A 19,168-nucleotide genomic window follows, 5' to 3' on the forward strand; every position below is an offset into this window, starting at 1 on the left:
AGAGGAAAATCTCAGGATGCAAAAAACTCCCTCACCAGCCTCAATAAGAAGCTGAGATCCCTCATAAAATCCTCAAAATCTAGTTACAAAAATAAAATTGCCAAAGATTCCAAAGACAACCACAAGGCATTCTATAGTTATGTCAAGAGTCTAAATGGCAATGCTCAGATCTGCTCTGAGCTACAACAGAATGGCATTAAATATACTGATCCCAAGGATATTGCCAATATCCTGGCAGATCAATTTAGTGCCAACTTCACCACCCTCTCATGCCCTAAAGGGCCCATCTCAATACCAAAAGATTGCCAAATTCCGATAATCACGGCCACACAGGTAGAAACCGCACTCTCCAAAGCTAAGAATACAGCATCCATGGGACCAGCTGACATCCCAGGCTGTGTACAACATGAACTACAAAATGAACTGGCACCTCACCTAAGTGTCATGTTTAATCATAGCCTCACCTCAGGCTTCGTGCCCACTGAGTGGCGTACAGCTACAGTTATCCCACTCCACAAGGGAGGATCCACCTTGGATCCTGGGAACTACCGTCCCATCAGTCTGACAAGCCTGACCTGCAAGGGCATGGAATGCATTATCATGGAACTTATAAACAAAGACATTGGCAACCTTCAAACACTGGACCCCACCCAGTTTGGGTTTGTGAAGGGCCGATCTTGTCTCCTGAATCTGATTGACTTCTTCGAATCAGCCTCCAGAGCTGTGGACGAGGGTAAGGCGGTCCACACAGCCTATCTGGACATCACCAACGCCTTCGACACCATCCCCCACTCTGGAATCATAGATAAACTTACTAAGCTGGGCATAAATCCCTACGTCACTCGATGGGTTGCCAACTGGCTTACTGACAGAACCCAGACTGTAAAAGTAGCCAACTCCAAATCCAGCTCCAGACAAGTGACAAGTGGAGTACCTCAGGGTTCCGTCCTGGGACCACTCTTGATTGGCATCTACTTCTCTGAAGTACAGGCCATCACTAAGGGACTCTGGCTAACACATTTTGCAGATGACTGCAAACTGGGAACCATTACTGAATCCCCAAATGATGTGGATATTCTACAAAAGGGCCTTACAGAAACAGATGCCTGGTGCCAGGGCCATGGGCTCAAGCTTAATGCCAAGAAATGTATATTTATCCTCTTTAGAAAAAAACATGTACCCATGAATTACCACATAGGTGGCAGGACACTAAACATCGAAAGTGTGATGAGAGATTTAGGGACACAGGTGGACAGTGGTCTCACTTTCGATAACCACATCACCACAACAGTCAGGAAATCCTTCTATGTGGCACACCTCATCACTAAGGGCTTTTCATCCAGAAAAAAGGTGGTCATTGCCCCACTGTACTCATCCCTCATTAGATCCATTATAGAGTATAATGCCCCATTTGGTATGTACCTCACAAGACATCTGCAACAGCTGGAAAAGCCACAGAAATACCTCACTAAAAGAATCACAGGCCTAAAGCAGATGCCATATGCTGACCATCTAAAAAAACTCCAGCTATACTCTGTGGCATATCGTCTACTCAGAGGCGATCTCTGCTTAAAATGCAAGGCCATGTTAAACTCCGAGCTGTTGGACATGCTCCACTTAAAGAAACCCCAATCCCTCAGAGCCACACGCTCCAGGGATCTAAACCTTGTCATCACAATGAACAAAACATGCTGGAGGGATAGGTTCCTGACCCAGAGACTCCCCATACTCTGGAATAGACTGCCCATGCATGTCAAGCAGAGCACCTCATTGGCCCTCTTCAAAAGGAACCTTGATGACTGGATGGGAGATAGGAAATTCACCCTGGGGATCATGTCAGTCGCCCAGCTAGACAGGGGCCCAGAGAAGTAAATATTGTGGGAAGAAATATCCAGGGAATTGTTATGGCTAGGCTCGCATAGGCCTTAGGGCTGATAGCCTAGTACCAACCTATGAACCTATGAACCTAAGATATAACACATTCTATGAAATTGTGTGTTTCATAGAGTGTACAGGCTTTATTTATTTTACCTATCTACTGACCAGATAAGCCCATTGGGCTCATCTGTTCCTTTTCAGGGGCTACCTGTGAAACACTTTCTAGTTAAGTGACTTGCTCAGACTCAGACAGTAGCAAACGGTGGAAGGAATCAAACCCTGTACCACTGGCACAGGAAAAAGGTGATTAGTAGCTCGGAACTTTAGTCCCCAGTACTAGCTGCCACTTTAGTGACACATGGAGTGTGTTGCATTTTCCTTGAAAATAGAAAAAGCAGTGTTCTTGCATACAAGATGTCCTAAGTTACAATACCTTTATAACTGAGCAGTTTTCTAACCTTTCTAAAAACTGAAAAGAACATGTCTCTTCTGGTCTTGTTGTATTCTAGAAAGAGACAAATTTTTTTGTTATATGCACACAACCTCGTTTGCCAGATGCATGTACTTGTAGAGACATTTAGGCCCTTTTGATGCCTTGACAAAAAGGAACTGTCTTGCAAGACGACAAATGCCATTTGGCATGGATATCCAGGCAACAGTATTTTGTATAAATAAATATCATTCTCCAAGTGATCTCTGCATGGATGTTGGCAAAGGGAAAATCCTGGATTTGTCTCTGGATGTTGGCCATTACCTTCATGAAGTAAATATGTGAAAAAGACAACTAGTTTTAGCAATCATGATGAAGTACAGTAGCTACAATATACAGACCTCCTGTAAGACTGCACGAATTGAATGCAAGCAGACAAGGACTCGGGGCTGGGTGAGGCGTGTGGAAAAGTTAGAAGCCCACTAAAGATTACACAAACATTGTTCCAGAAAAAGAAGAAAGATAGTAGGGTTATCGGTTCTTCCTTCATGTCATTGTAAATTCTACAGTGACTGCAGTTAGGAGATATTTTTGTCTGCCTTTTTTTGACATTCATTCAAGAATGTTTCATTTGTGAATAGATTGTGAATAACCCACTATCCCGGGTAATTCTGCTAAATGAATTAGATAATATTCCCTTATCTTACTTCATGACGACTGAAAGATTTATTTAGCTGTCATCCAAATTTCAGTAACTAGTACAGTTGGCCAATAAGCTCATTTCAGACAGTTCAATAATACAGAAACTCAACTCCTATCTTATTGGACTCATTTACAGTACAAGTTGCAGTGAGATGAGGAGTGCTTTATAAATTAAACAGCAATTACTCTACTTTCTTTCCTGGGAAACCTCCACATCTTCTGGAGGAAGATGCAAGAATGCCCCACCTTTGGTGAAAAACATTGAATTGATGCACCTAATATACAGAAAATGTGGGAGAAAAGCATGATTAAACTGTCAAATTGAAACATAAATATACCTTTTTTCATGATTCATCTCTAAGGAATCTGTAGGGGACAACTTTCTATATATATTAAATGTCAGTCCTGATGTCTAGGACCATAAGATAGTGTTGCAATGTTGTGCCGAGGAATGGCTAAAGTAGGATGTGGACTATGCACCAAACAGCATTCCAATAGGTAGATGACCAGAACCAACCAAACCTCAACTGGTACAGAATCTTCTTCAGTTTCGAGACTGAGTAATAATATGGATACCCACTGTCTATATATATATATATGTATATATATATATATATATATATATATATATATATGTATATATATATATATATATATATATATATATATATGTATATATATATATATATATATATATATATATATATATATATATATATATATATATATATATATATATATATATATATATATATATATATATATATATATATATATATATATATATATATATATATATATATATATATATATATATATATATATACATATATATATATATATATATATATATATATATATATATATGTATATATATATATATATATATATATATAGGTAGCACAGTGGTACAATAAGTAGCAATGTTACCACACAGCAAGAGGGTGTCTGGTTTAATTCTCTGCTGGGGAGCATTCTATGTGGTGTCTTCCTGGGTTTTCATGAGCTTTATCTGGGTACTCCAGTTACCACCAACATCCATGACACATGCCATTAGGTAGCTGCAATTTGTGTGTGTGCTTGTGTGCATTTGCGCGTGTGTGTGTGTGTGTGTGTGTGTGTGTGTGTGTTGTCCAGGAGAAAGGCCAAGTAATCTACTTCTGAAGATGTTGATCATCGAGAAGTTAAGTGTTGTGGTCATTGATGCTTAATAATGGTGGAAAAACTGGATCTGAAACAGTCAAAAACCATTGATGAGAAACCTCCTGGTAAAAAGCAACTTGCTGTATTTTTATTGCCTAGTACTGATCCTGCTAATGGCCCACTGCATTACTGCCGGATTATGGTACTTCCACGTTAAGACTCAGAATATTAAGACTACATAGGTGAAGGCTTGACCAAGAAAATTATTGGCTTTCCAGAACTGTATGGCCATTTCAACCAATTTATATTTATACATAAATTATGAATCATTAAACGGTATAAACAGTAAACTGGTTTACCTCTGTAGAATGACTTGGTGAAACCCTACTAAAGGGCATCTGGAGACCCATTCTCTGTAAAAATGCTAACAGAAATAAAACAGTCTAATGAAAAACATCTATCACAATGGTAAGGTGATGCTGGCTTGTTTCCATGAGTGCAATGCATCTGTCTGTGCCATTAATTACTCAAGCATGATTAACTTAAAAGAACACAGATGTCATAAATCTAACTAGTATTACCTCCAGGATTTTTGCAAGTTTCTTGCTGTTTTTCAGCTCAAGGGATGCATTGTAAATGCATTCATAGCTAGCAGTGATCTCATCTGTCTTTTCCTGTAGGGTGGCCTTAAAGTAAATGCTCCTCAGTCGAGTCTTGTAGTCAGGTACAGACAGCATCTAGAGTCAGAAAAGATTTAATAAAGCATTACACTTTGATTAAACTGATTTGGTGCTTTTTCACTGTGTCACTAACCTTCCAAATGTGTTACAATACTGCTTAAAAAGAAATACTAAAATTCAAATTAAAAGGCAGTTCTTAAATTATTTAATTATATCAATGAATGTGAAATATAAATGTTCCAGATTACCTTTAGAGTATTTTATACTTGCTTGATTAAATGGCACGAAGGAATCAGAACACTGGCCAACAACAGAAAATGGGTCAGAGAAAGTAGTGCCCCCTTCTGGAACAGCATGAGGAAGAATCAACATGAGGAAATGGATCGGGGGGAGGAGCAGTAGATGGTAGGAGAGGACAGAGGAGAATTAAAGGAGAGGGAGTCAAAGGGGGTCAGCACTGGAAGGGAACTGTAAGAACAGTACAGAGAAGATGAGAAAGAGGTGTGGTACAGCACAGGAATGCAGGAAACAGGTAGGGGCAGTGTGGACGTATAGGATGCTGCAGCTGGGTTAACACAAAGTAGAGACTTGTGACATCAGGCAGAGATTTTGACTGGAGATGAGAGTCAGTGTGATGAAAGAGATGAAGATTTTAGTGATTGCAGACTCTGTTACCATGGAGAGTAAGTGCCTTGGCAAAGGAAGCAGGAAATACTAGATTCCAGTGAAACTGATCTTTTAGCTTAGACTTAGTAAGACATGGGATCACCAAGGTGATCACCCAGGGAGGAAAGTGGACATGTTGTGGCAAATGAATACATGGCATAAACACAATGCCCTGTGCAGATTACCTCACAACACTGCACTCTGATTCCTACAGACTGCTGACAGGCAATTTGTGCCTGGCATACAAGGCATCCTTGGATCCCACCCTTATGGACTTTTTGCACATCCGAAAATGAACAGCATCAGAACTACTAGCTCCAAGGATATAAACTTTACTTGTGATTTAAAAAGGACATGTTCGGGGGGATAGGTGTGTATCTCAGAGAATTCCCATTCTCTGGATTAGGCTTCAAACTATGTGAAGTGGAGCTGTTTCCTAACATATTCAAAGTATAACCTGGACCAATGGATGGGGAAATCGGAAAGTCACCCCTTGCCTGACAACTATGTCTCTGATGGATAGAGGCAGCAGTTAATCATTCCCTAATTAGCATATACCTCTTAAAACAACATCTAAGGCAAAAATAAATAATGGGATACATTTGGGTTACATGGCTAGGCTTATAAAGGCCGCAGTGGTCATTAGCCTAGTACATACCTATAAACCTATGAAATGTAAGCACAAATGACCTGCCATTGGAAACAGTTTAGGAAGAAGCAAGGAGGGAAGTGGAGGTGACAGAGAAATGCCATTGTAGGGCACGGTGGTGGAATTCTCTCGTGTTACATGTGCCAGGAGCCAGCATGACAAGGCAAGAGAGCAATAAGGGCATATAATGACCAGCTGCATTAGTGGACAAAACAAAAAAGCTTTGTATTGCTACTAGAAAATTGGGGGTCTACGTTATCCTTCTAAATTCCAAAAATAGCACACTATATATGAGCTTGACAAAATCCAACAAAGCCAAGTTTGAGGTTAAAACAGCTATCCAAGCTAACGACAAACACAAGGCATTCTTTAGTTATGTTCTTAATCTCAAAAGCACAAATACAGTAATGCACTGACCTGATTGTGAACAATGTTACCTATACTGAGGCTGAAGATATAGCTAACCTACTGGCTGATAAATTTAGCTCTAACTTTACCCCTCTTTCTCCCTTCTGTCTGTCCCTCAAGATATATCCAAAACTGTCTTGTCTTCAGATACCACATAAGAGCAAGTGCTAAAAGTGCTACCAAAATCTTAAAATACTGCATCAATTTGTCCTGAAAATAGCCCTGGATGCATCTTATATAACATGAAGCACAACTTAGCAACACCACTAACAACACTATTCATTCTCAGACTTCATACAGGTTTTGTACCAAGTGAATGGAAAACAGTTACAATCATTTACCTGCATAAGGGATGGCCTTCCACAGATCCATTCTATTACAGACCCATAAGTCTGGCCAGCCTCATATGCAAAGCCATAGAAAGACTTATTATGGAATTAATCAATCAGGACATAGGGAACCTCCAAACACTGGACACATCTCGGTTTTGATTTGTCAAGGGCAGGGCATGCTTACTCAACCAGTTGGATTTTTTGAAAAGGTCCCCAAAGCAATAGATGAAGGCCAAATGGTACATACCACACACCTCAACTTGGACAAAGCTTTTGACACAATTCCCCACTCAGCAATAACAGAAAAGCTAAATAAACTGGGAATAAACACCAGTGTCACCCAGTGGATTGCCAACTGGCTCACTGATAGGATGCAGACAATCAAAATAGGTGATGTTACCTCCACAAAGACACCAGACACAGTGGAGTCTCCCAAGGTTCTGTTCTGGGACCTCTCCTGTTTGGCATCTACTTTTCAGAAGTAAAACCCAATGCCAAAGGACTCTGATTGACTTAGTTTGCAGATGACTGCAATCTAGGAGCAGTCATTGAATCCCCAAATGACTTTCTGCAGAAAGGTTTGCCTCAAATAAAGAACTGGTGACAAAATCAATGAATGAAACTAAATCCAAAAAATGTATGACTGTATCCTCAAGGAAGTCATCACTCCAGGAAACTACCACATTCATACGCCTCTGACAGCTGACCCAATTGTTTAGGATTTAGGAACTTATGTGGACAGTGACCTAAGTTTTGACCATCTTGCATCTTTTGTTGTAAGAAAGTCCTTCTATATTGCACAGCTTATAAATAAAGGGACTATGTTTAGATCTAAGGATGTCATTATCTCTGCTTTACTCAACCCTCATTAGGCCAATTATTGAATATAATGCCCCCTATTACACATATTTATCCAGACACATGCAACAACTGGAATGCTCCCAGAGATACCTTACTAAAATGTTACAAGACCTAAACAGTATGCCCTACATGGACCAACTCAAAGCCCTGTCACTACACTCTGTATCCTACAGACTGCTAAGTGATTACCTGTGTCTAGTATACAAGGCATCCTCTAACCCATTACTGATGGATTTATTGTTTTATCAGCAGGTCAGATTACATCAGAAAGACTGGGTGTATGGATCTAATCCTTTTCTGCAACATCAACAGAACTGTTTGGAGGGACAGGTATATCTCACAGAGGATACCGCTGCTGTGGAACAGACTCCCGTTCCACATAAAACAAAGTTCATCCCTGTCCATTTAGGGGCACAACTTTGATCCATGGATGAAGCTTATCCCAGGGCTGCCCCTGTACTACTAATGGACAGTGACAGCTCCTAAATGCTTTATCCCTTGTATGGGTCCCCTCAAATTATCTGTCATATGATCCCAGTTATTCTCATTAGGGGAAATATATAATTATCGACCATGAGATGGGTAAAGCCAATCTATAACCTAATAGGATAGGTCATTTTGAGAACAAAAACAGAAACTGTCTTGGCTTAAAATGGTCCACAAGGGCAGTTAGCCTAGTACTTACCTATGGGCCTTTAAACTATATTTAGCAATATATAGCCTTAATGGCACACAGTGACAGTTATACAAACAATTGAAATATATAAGTAAATAGTGCTGGTATCCTTCTATATAATACAGTGATTTATGTCATCATCATCTTTCGGCTGTTCCCATTAGGGGTCGCCACAGCAGATCCTCTGTTTCCATTTCTTCCTGTTCTCTGCATCATGCTCTTTCAAACCAACCGCCTGCATTTCCTCTCTCACCACATCCATAAACCTTATCTTAGGCCTTCCTCTTTTCCTCTTACCTGACAGCTCTATCCTTAGCATACTTTTCCCAATATATCCAGCATCCCTTCTCAGCACATGTCCAAACCAACGCAATCTCGCCTCTCTTGCTTTGTCTCCAAACTGTCCAACCTGAGCTGACCCTCTAATATACTCATTCCTAATCCTGTCCATCCTAGTCACACCCAGTGCAAATCTTAACATCTTTAACTCTGCCACATCCAGCCCTGACTCCTGCCTTTTTGTCAATGCCACCATCTCCAACCCATATAACATAGCTGGTCTCACTAACCTCTTGTAGACCTTCCCTTTCACTCTTACTGGTACCCGTCTGTCACAAATCACTCCTGCCACTTTTCTCCACCCACTCCATCCTGCCTGTACTCTCTTCTTCACCTCTCTTCCACACTCACCATTACTCTGAACTGTTGATCCCAAGTACTTAAACGCATCCACCTTTACCAACTCTACTCCCTGCAACCTCACCATTCCTCTACCCTCCCTCTCTTTTACACACATATATTCTGTTTTAGCCCTGCTGACCTTCATTCCTCTCCTCTCTAAAGCATATATCCACCTCTCCAGGGTCTCCTCAACCTGGTCCCTACTCTCACTACATATCACAATGTCATCTGCAAACATCATAGTCCACAGGGCCTCCTGTCTAATTTTATCTATCAACCTGTCCATCACCAGTGCAAATAAGAAAGGGCTCAGAGCTGATCCTTGATGTAATCCCACCTCCACCTTAAACGTATCTGTCACTCCCACCACAGTCCTCACCAATGTCACACTACCCTTGTACATATCCTGTACCACTCTTACATACTTCTCTGTCACTCCCGACTTCCTCATACAATACCACAACTCCTTTCTAGGCACCCTGTCATATGCTTTCTCTAAGTCCACAAAGACACAATGCAACTCCTTCTGACCTTCTCTGTATTTCTCCAACAACACTCTCAGAGCAAATATTGCATCTGTAGTGCTCTTTCCTGGCATGAAACCATACTGCTGATCACTAGTCATCACCTCCTTTCTTAACTTAGCTTCCACTACTCTTTCCCATAACTTCAAGCTGTGACTGATCAATTTTATCCCTCTGTAGTTACTGCAGCTCTGCACATCACCCTTATTCTTAAAGATAGGTGCCAAAACACTTTTTCTCCACTCTTCAGGCATCCTCTGACTTTCCAAAATTTCATTAAACAATCTGGTTAAAATTTCCCCTGCCATTTCTCCTAAGCACCTCCATGCTTCCACTGGTATGTCATCTGGGCCAACAGCCTTTACATTCTTCATCCTCTTCATAGCTGTCCTTACTTCCTCCTTGCTAATCTGCTTCACTTCCTGATTCACTATCCCCACATCATCTAACCTTCACTCTCTCTCATTCTCTTCATTCATCAGCCCTTCAAAGTACTCTTTCCATCTACTCAACACATTCTCCTCACTTGTGAGTATGTTTCCCTCACTGTCCTTTATCACCCTTACCTGCTGCACATCTTTCCCAGCTCTGTCCCTCTGTCTAGCCAATCGGTACAGATCCTTTTCTCCCTCTTTAGTGTCCAGTCTCTCATACAACTCTCCATATGCCTTATCCTTAGCCTTCACCACCTCTCTCTTTGCCATGCGCCTCATCTCTTATACTCATGTCTACTTTCTTCATCTCTTTGACAATCCCACTTCTTCTTCGCCAGCCTCTTCCTCTGTATACTCTCCTGTACTTCCTCATTCCACCACCATGTCTCCTTGTCCTCCTTCCTGTGTCCAGATGTCACACCAAGCACATTCCTAGCAGTCTCCCTTACTAGCTCTGCTGTAGTTACCCAGCTATTCGGTAACTCTTCATTGCCTCCCAGTGCCTGTCTTAACTCTTCCCTGAACTCCACCTCACAATGTGATTTATGTAAATAATATAAATGTAAAAGTACAACTATAGTAGTAGTTATTGAACTGCAGATTTTTTTTTAAATGTAACTAAATTTAAATGCTGGTTTGAAATAAAACATGGAGGGTAATATGTTTTGCCACTGTTATTTGGCCTTTTGGCCTGACCTGTGGCCAAAAACTCAGTTAGCAAAGTTAAATAAATAAATAAGATTGGGATGACCCACTCATTGCCATGGTCAGACTCTGTCTTAGTCCACAATAGAAAGGGAAGCTCAAAGCTGCACTATCTCTGTACATATTTCCATCTTGAAGTGATGAAACAGTTCTGTTCTATCAAGGCCACACAAGTGGATGAGATCTGTCCAGACCTGTTGAAGGACCTGAACAATGCTGGGATGTTGTGGTTAATAAGCCTTTTCAATGCTGCATGGAAGACACAGGGTAGAGACCTCTGAAGTGGTAAAGTAGGTTAGTGACCCTATTTTCAAAAAGGGTGACAGAAGGGAATGTTCAAATTCTTCATTAGTCGATGTCTCAGCCTTCCTGGGATAATATGTGCCTTGTAAGTGCTGGAAAGTAGACTTCATCTAATAGCCAAGTATCTGATTAAGGAGCACCAGGGATTCTATCCTGCCTATGGAACACTGGAGCAACTCTTTGCCCTTGTAGAGAGATTGGAAGGGTCTTGGGAGTTTAGCAGTTCTCTCTCCATGTGGTTTGTGGACATGGGGATGGCATATGGCAGTGTACCTCAGAATGGTTTGGGGAAGCGTTATTATATTATGAGATACCAGACCCATCAATGCATGTCACTGAATCCCTGTATTTGAGAAACAAGAGTTGTGTCCACATTCATGACATTGTAGGTTCATATGTTCATAAGTGTTTACTAGGCTAAGGACTGCAAGGGCCTTTTAAGCCTAGTCATGCATACCAACTCTCTGAAAAGTTCTGGTAGCCTTGATAAGCAGGGTCCTGGGAGATGCACCATTTACAGACTGCCTGTATCCATTAGAGACACAGGTACCAAACCAAGGATGAACTTCCTGTTCCCCATCTTATTGTCCAAGTTACACTTGAATTGGGTTAGGGAGGACATCTGCTTCACATGGATGGGAAGCATGTTCCAGAGAAGGGGTAGACTCTGGGATATATGCCTTTCTCCCCAGCATGCCCTATTTATATTACAGGCAAGATTTAAATCTTTAGAACCAGTAATTACGGTGCTGTTTGTTTTGTGGATATGCAAGAGGTCCATTGCCTTCTATGCCAGGTATAGATCTCCCCTCAACAGCCTGTAGGTCATGGAAAACTGGGATAGGGTCTTGAGGTGGTCTGCATAGGACATGTTACTTTTGACCTGTATTTTTTAGTGAGGAACCTATGTGGACATTCCAATTGGTGGATAAGCAACAATCTCGGGAAGTGAGGGCTGCATCTTCATTGTTTGTAGATGACATTGTCCTCTTAACCTGAAGTGACCTAGTGCAAAGTAGGTAGGACAAAACTGAGGCCCTCCAAATTAGAACTCATGATTCTGTCCCAGACACCAATAGATTGTAGTTTCAGGTGAGTCTGTAGCCGCTACCTCAGGTGAAGGAACTGAAGTGTCTTGTGGTCTTCCTTATGAATAAGGGTAGTAGGACTTGGAAGACTGCCAAGTGGACTGATGCAGTGACAAAAGGCTGGGAAGCATCTCAGTCTAGTTTGGTGAAGTGAGAGCCAAGTCATAGGTTAAAGCTTTTGAATTACCATTCAGTCAATGTCCACATCCTCACCTACGGTCATGAACCTAGGGTAATGACTGAAAAGATGAAATCATTATTCCAAGTGGCAGAATCTACATTCAGCCCAACTGTGCTCGGAGTCTATGACAGAATGAAGACCTCAGCAATCTGAGATGACTTCAGAGTACAACCATTACTTTTCTATGCTGTCTACTGAGAGTAGTCAGTTCAAGTGGTCTGGAAACGTTTTTAGTATCCCTCTCAACTGTCCAGATTTTTGAAGAATGTCCAGATTTTTGCCTCATATATTTTATCTGTTCCTCATAAAATCTTTAGTTTTCTGGCAAATCACTGAGGATTGAAGTAATTAAATAATAAAAGACATTTGAGTTTCAGACTTCATAAAATTCAGAAAATGCAAACTAATGCAAACTCTGTTATAATAACAAATTTCTAAGGTTGTAAGATCAATATTTAAAGTCTATCTCTATTTGTGGGCCTTTGTCCCTCGTTAGTTTTGGATCTGCCATATCTTGCACTAAGATGCTGAGAGGTATTGCTTGGTGATGTCAACTGGGTAACTGCACTGAGAAATATACAAGGCAGAGCCCATTGACAGGAAACAATACACTAAGAAATGTATTAGGTACAGCCCACTGACAGGAAACTGTGAGAAAGGCACAAGACATATAGGTAGGATTATACCACTCAACTTACATGGGGATGCCTAGAGATCCCACAACGTAAGCTGGAGATTGTTGCTTGAGATCGGGAAAGCTTCTCTACCCTTCTTAGTTTAGTGTCAGAATGGGCTGTGCCATGACAAGCAGCTTAGAAAGTGAAGAAGACGATGATGAGAAGAATGCAGCAGCACCTTGAAAACAGAAGAGCTGGTTAAATACTTGTTAAAGTCTTTATTTTTATCTGAGGCATATTTTTGGAAACTAGTCAGTTAATTTTACAGTGCTTTTAACTTCATGTGTATTATTGTTTGTTTGCCAAATTTGCTAATTGCTTTTTTGCACTATATTGTTTTCTGATTTTGTGTTTATTTGATTTTTTTGTATGTACTGTTTGTGATTTTACACTGGAAGTATGGACATTACTTAGTATTATAATGCAACAAGGCAATATATGGAACCTAGACATGAAGATGGAAAGCTATAGTCAGTGATGTAGGATGGAAGGATGGGGAGTAGACATTACTTAGTATTACAATGTAACAATGTAATATAATCTAGACATGAAGATGGAAAGCTATAGTCAGTGATGTAGGATGGAAGGATGGGGAGTAGACATTACGTAGTATTACAATGTAACAATGTAATATAATCTAGACATGAAGATGGAAAGCTATAGTCAGTGATGTAGGATGGAAGGATGGGGAGTAGACATTACGTAGTATTACAATGTAACAATGTAATATAATCTAGACATGAAGATGGAAAGCTATAGTCAGTGATGTAGGAAGGAAGGATGGGGAGTAGACATTACGTAGTATTACAATGTAACAATGTAATATAATCTAGACATGAAGGTGTGAAGCTGCTGTCACTGATGTAGGATGGGGACAGATGTTTCTTATTATTACAATGTAACAATGTAATATAATCTAGACATGAAGGTGTGAAGCTGCTGTCACTGATGTAGAATGGGGACAGATGTTTCTTATTATTACAATGTAACAATGTAATATAATCTAGACATGAAGGTGTGAAGCTGCTGTCACTGATGTAGGATGGGGACAGATGTTTCTTATTATTACAATGTAACAATGTAATATAATCTAGACATGAAGGTGTGAAGCTGCTGTCACTGATGTAGAATGGGGACAGATGTTTCTTATTATTACAATGTAACAATGTAATATAATCTAGACATGAAGGTGTGAAGCTGCTGTCACTGATGTAGGATGGGGGCAGACATTTCTTATTATTGTAGTGTAACAATGTAATTTAATCTAGACATGAAGGTGGGAAGCTGCTGTCACTGATGTAGAATGGGGACAGATGTTTCTTATTATTACAATGTAACAATGTAATATAATCTAGACATGAAGGTGTGAAGCTGCTGTCACTGATGTAGGATGGGGGCAGACATTTCTTATTATTGTAGTGTAACAATGTAATTTAATCTAGACATGAAGGTGGGAAGCTGCTGTCACTGATGTAGAATGGGGACAGATGTTTCTTATTATTACAATGTAACAATATAATATAATCTAGACATGAAGGTGGGATGCTGCTGTCACTGATGCAGGATGGGGGCAGACGTTTCTTATTATTGTAATGTAACAATATAATTTAAGGAGTTTGGGTAGGGAGATGGGGAGCTGCAGGAAGTGATGCAGGACATGAGGATGGTCATTACTTAGTATTACAATGAAACAACATATTATAAGCATTCTGTGTGGGGAGATGGGGAGCTGCAAGTAGTGATGTAGGACAGGAGGATGGTCATTACTTAGTATTATAATATAACATAATATAAGGATTCTGGGAAGGAAAACTGGAAGATCTGCAGGCAGTGATGCAGAGAATGCACTTTTTAAGAAGGCTGAGGAGAGCAAATCTGCCATTGACAGTTCTCGCTACCTTCTACAGAGGTACTATAGAAAGCATCCTGATAAACAACCTCGTAGTATGATATGGAAGCTGCTTTACCTCTGAGCGCAAATCCCTCCAGAGAGTGGTGAAAACAGCCGAGAGGATCATCAAGACCACCTTACCACCTATCCATGACTTGTGCTTATCCAGATGTCTCAGCAGGCCCAGAGGAATAATTAAAGACTGCACTCACGCTGCTTACAGGCTGTTCCTGCATCTATCATCTGGAAAGCTCTTCCGAAGTATACGTTGCAGAACTACAAGATTCAGGAACAGCTTCTTCCCTAATGTCATCAGGCTGATGAACTCTAATAACCACCACACTCCATGATGTCCACCTGGGTCAGTAAAAACTGTAGTAGCTTGTCTCATATTGTGCATTAACCTGGTTACCAGTGTCATCTACTACATAGTGCAATATTCACCATGACTGTAATTTATAGGCCATCTAGGGCAGTAGCAATGCAGTAAAATATTTCTTCTTTCAGTACAATACATGTGAATTTGTTAATTAACCATAATGCAATACTCTATGGTCCATAGTGCAATACTCTAATTTTCATAGTGCAATACTCAAATGTCTCTTTCTGTGCAAAGATCAGTGCAATGTCTTAACCAAGTACCTGTGCAATAATAAAGTCTCATGCAAGTAAATGTTCACTGTGAAAAGTGTTAAAATGTCAGAATGTGAGGCGGAAGTGTTACTACAGAACATATTAGTATTGTCCTTTTCATTTGTGCTAAATAAAACTTGCGACTGGAGTCCTGCTTCAGTCCCTTCAGCCATATCCAATGTTGAAAATCATAAAAAATGCACAAAACGAGACTAAACAAACTCGATAATCCACAAATCGGCCAAAAAGACACTATGCAGGAACAAATCCAGAAAAGATCGAAAATCCTTTATTAAAATGATCGATTTTATCCGGTCAGTATGAATTTCTTCAGATAATGAATTAACAACATCCAGTCATTGATATACACCAGTAAATTAAATCAATTAAAAACTAAAAAAGCAATTCTAATTAATTAAATTAAATTAATTACCATGTCAACCCTTACAAACTGCTGTTCTCTTAAAGCTTCCTGTTAAAGTGAAATGAGAATAAACTTTGCAAAATCAGTTTTTTTTTACATTTTGTAAAACGTTTCATGGAACATTATCATACTACTTGAAAGGCATATATCTAAACCAACACTAGTAAACTAGAAGGTCTTTAAAATCCTAAAACATGTCTTAAAAATATATATTATACATAAAAAGTTGTTGCTGCAAGATAAACTTATGCTTCTCTCTGGATACTTATCTCTCAAGAGCTTTTAATCTAAGCATACAGTAGAATGAAATATACTCATTCAGGTTTGGCCATGTTGAGGCATTCAGTTTTAACTGCCACAATAATTCTTTTTTCTCCAGATGGAGACCAAAAGGGCTGCCCTTTATATTTACTTGAATTTAAACTATTACCATGAGGAATTTGGAGCGGATGAGCTGAATGATGAATATCCACCATTGAGAAGATCCAAAAGGATCAAACAACAGAACAGGTAAATGAACCAACTACAGGATTTCCAGCAGAATCAGCAGGGGAATCAAGGGCACACAACGAGATGGCCCAATGCCCTGTCGAAGAGGCAGAACCAGAAGAACTACTCAAGGTGGAATTAAATAGTGGAAATAGGGCTTTATTGAACGTTGTGAATTACTTTAGTTTAGAGGCTCTTGAATTGGAGTTTACTTCCCAGCTGGATCTTTTGCATTTAACAGAGGTATGCAATACTGAAGGAAACTATACAATTTACAATTTTTCTAGCACTGAACTGAATAGGGAAATAGTAGACATGTTATCTAAGGGCTTGACATTCATTCCTACTGAGAGGTTAAACATAATTGAGGTTGTAATTGATTTGAAATTGTATTTAAGAGAAGTTAACTTGAAATTGTTATATGAAAATGTTCACTAATCTGAAAAAGTTTTGAAATTGCCTAGCATCTACACCACCTTCATCCTAATCTGCAAATATTTGAGAGACTTTGTAAACTGGATTTTAGAAATGCTAATAATGCTATAAATAGAAAAAGAGTTGATAATTTATTGAAGGAAGAAAGGGATTTAATTCAGTTTCTCAGTTCACAAAAGATTAGTTATGAAATTGGATAAAGGGGGGAAGGATGTTCATCGTGCATACAGCTGCAGTCATAACAGATGGGTTCTCCTGCCGTCAGGCGGGTCTAGTCATGGACATTGTTGATTATAACAACTAAATGTTGGAGATTTTAAGTAGTGAAACGTGAAGAAATATCAATAAATGAGATGAATAAGGCTTGAATAAGATTTCAGTTTAGCTACAAGATATGCTTACAGAGAGATATATTTCATTGGACCAGTACAATTATTTCAATATGCTTGCACCTAGAATTTCTGCAAATTTTTGGTGTCCCAAAGTTACATAAGAACAGAAAAAAATCCCCCTATGTGCCCCATAGTTGATGGGAGAAATTCAGTAACTTCAGAGTGCGCCGAGTTTTTAGACCACAAATTGAAAAAGTTTGTAGAGCAAGAGGTACAAATATGTAAGAACTTGTGGAATGTTTTGGCAATTATTAAGACCCAGGAATACAATGATAGTGACTTGTTGGTGACAATAGATGTAAAAGATCTGAACACTGTAATTCCCCAGGACATGGGGGTCCAGTTAGTAATTGAATTTTTGCATGAAAGGGGACTTAGCCAAAGTTCAGTTTATATGAGGCATTGTTTGAACTAGTCCTGAATAATAATTTTATATTGTTTGAAGGCAAGCTGTTTGCCCAAAAGAAAGGAGTAGCAATGGGATCACCATGTGGGGCTGTACTTGCAAACAGTGTTATGGCTTACTGGGAGCATAAGTATGTATTAGAAGGAGATTTTAGTAACAAGCTAAGACTATACACTGGGTACCTGGATGACATTTGTATCATCTGGAAAGGGAGTGAGGTGGAACTAAATTCCTTCCTTGAATACATCAATGGGACTACTAACTTTCTGAAATTTATGCATGCGTATATTAAAGAAAGTATAGCATATCTTGATATTTTACTTAAGAAAGTTTTTTGAACAAGAAGTATATTTCTAACATATACTACAAACCAACTTATTCAAATACATTCTTGCATTACACCAGCTCTCACCCTCAACATCAAAAAAGATCTTAAGTGAAGGGGCAATTGGTGAGAGCAGCAGGGATGATTTTGAGAGAAGAGGATTTTTCCCTTTAATGTCATAATTTGAAATCAATGTTTACAAAAAGGGCATATGCACTTGAAATGTTGGAAGAAATTATAGCAGAGGTGAAAAGGAAGAGGGGAGTAGGTATTTTTTCACCAATTTTACCATTTTATTTAGAAACTAATTTGAATATTGAGAATGATAGAGAGAGTATCAGTAATGAATTGCCTGGCTTCTCTATGGCATGTATTACAACATTTAGTAGTGACCATAGGTGGGTGAAATGGGTACTTAATAAAAACTGGTCCATCTTTTTAAATGACAACAATCTAAGAGTTAAAGTAGGTGAAAAAATCTGGTTTTCAGGAAAGGTGATAATTTTAAGAGTTTGTTAGAAGCAATGAATAAAGAAAAAAGAAAACCCTTAAGAAAGATGATGTCTAAGTGTGGGAAGTGTCATTTCTGTAACAAAATATTAACAGGTGCAGTCAATGCTAAAAAGTTTTACTTGACAGGGAATTATAATTGTGATTCCAAGTATAAAGTACATATAGCCCTTTGCCAAAACTGTCCCTGTTTCTATGTTGGAAAAACAGAATGTAGATTCAGGGACACAATATACGAACATGAGTACAATATAAAGAAAAGGAAGGATAGGAATGCTTTAGCTAAGCATATATTGGAATTTGATGATGATATGTTTAAGTACATGGTGACAGAACAAATTCAAGTAAATATAAGGAGCGGCCCTTTTGGTCTCCATCTGGAGAAAAAAGAATTATTGTGGCAGTTACAACTGAATGCCTCAACATGGCCAGGCCTGAATGAAAATATTTCAATGTACTGTATGCTTAGATTAAAAGCTCTTGATAGATAAGTATCCAGAGACAAGTATAAGTTTATCTTGCAACAACAACTTTTTATGTATAATATATATTTTTAAGACATGTTTTAGGATTTTTAAAGACCTTCTAGTTTACTAGTGTTGGTTTAGATATATGCCTTTCAAGTAGTATGATAATGTTCCATGA

At 39.2% G+C, this 19,168-nt stretch overlaps 1 protein-coding gene across 3 annotated transcripts in view; it reads right to left on the minus strand.

Annotated features, from left to right (window-relative positions):
• The window catches only part of LOC122816354 (Grid2 interacting protein), a 1,236,636-nt gene that overhangs the window by 95,908 nt on the left and 1,121,560 nt on the right, over window positions 1-19,168 (minus strand). For all 3 annotated transcript variants that reach the window (XM_044089096.1, XM_044089095.1, XM_044089093.1), the window contains one exon: window positions 4,735-4,890. In XM_044089096.1, the coding sequence (XP_043945031.1) occupies window positions 4,735-4,890 (156 nt within the window). The remainder of the gene's footprint in view (window positions 1-4,734; window positions 4,891-19,168) is intronic.

The sequence above is a fragment of the Protopterus annectens genome, chromosome 12.part0 (genome assembly GCF_019279795.1).
Source record: "Protopterus annectens isolate FY-2018-M chromosome 12.part0, PAN1.0, whole genome shotgun sequence".
NCBI lineage: Eukaryota > Metazoa > Chordata > Ceratodontiformes > Protopteridae > Protopterus > Protopterus annectens.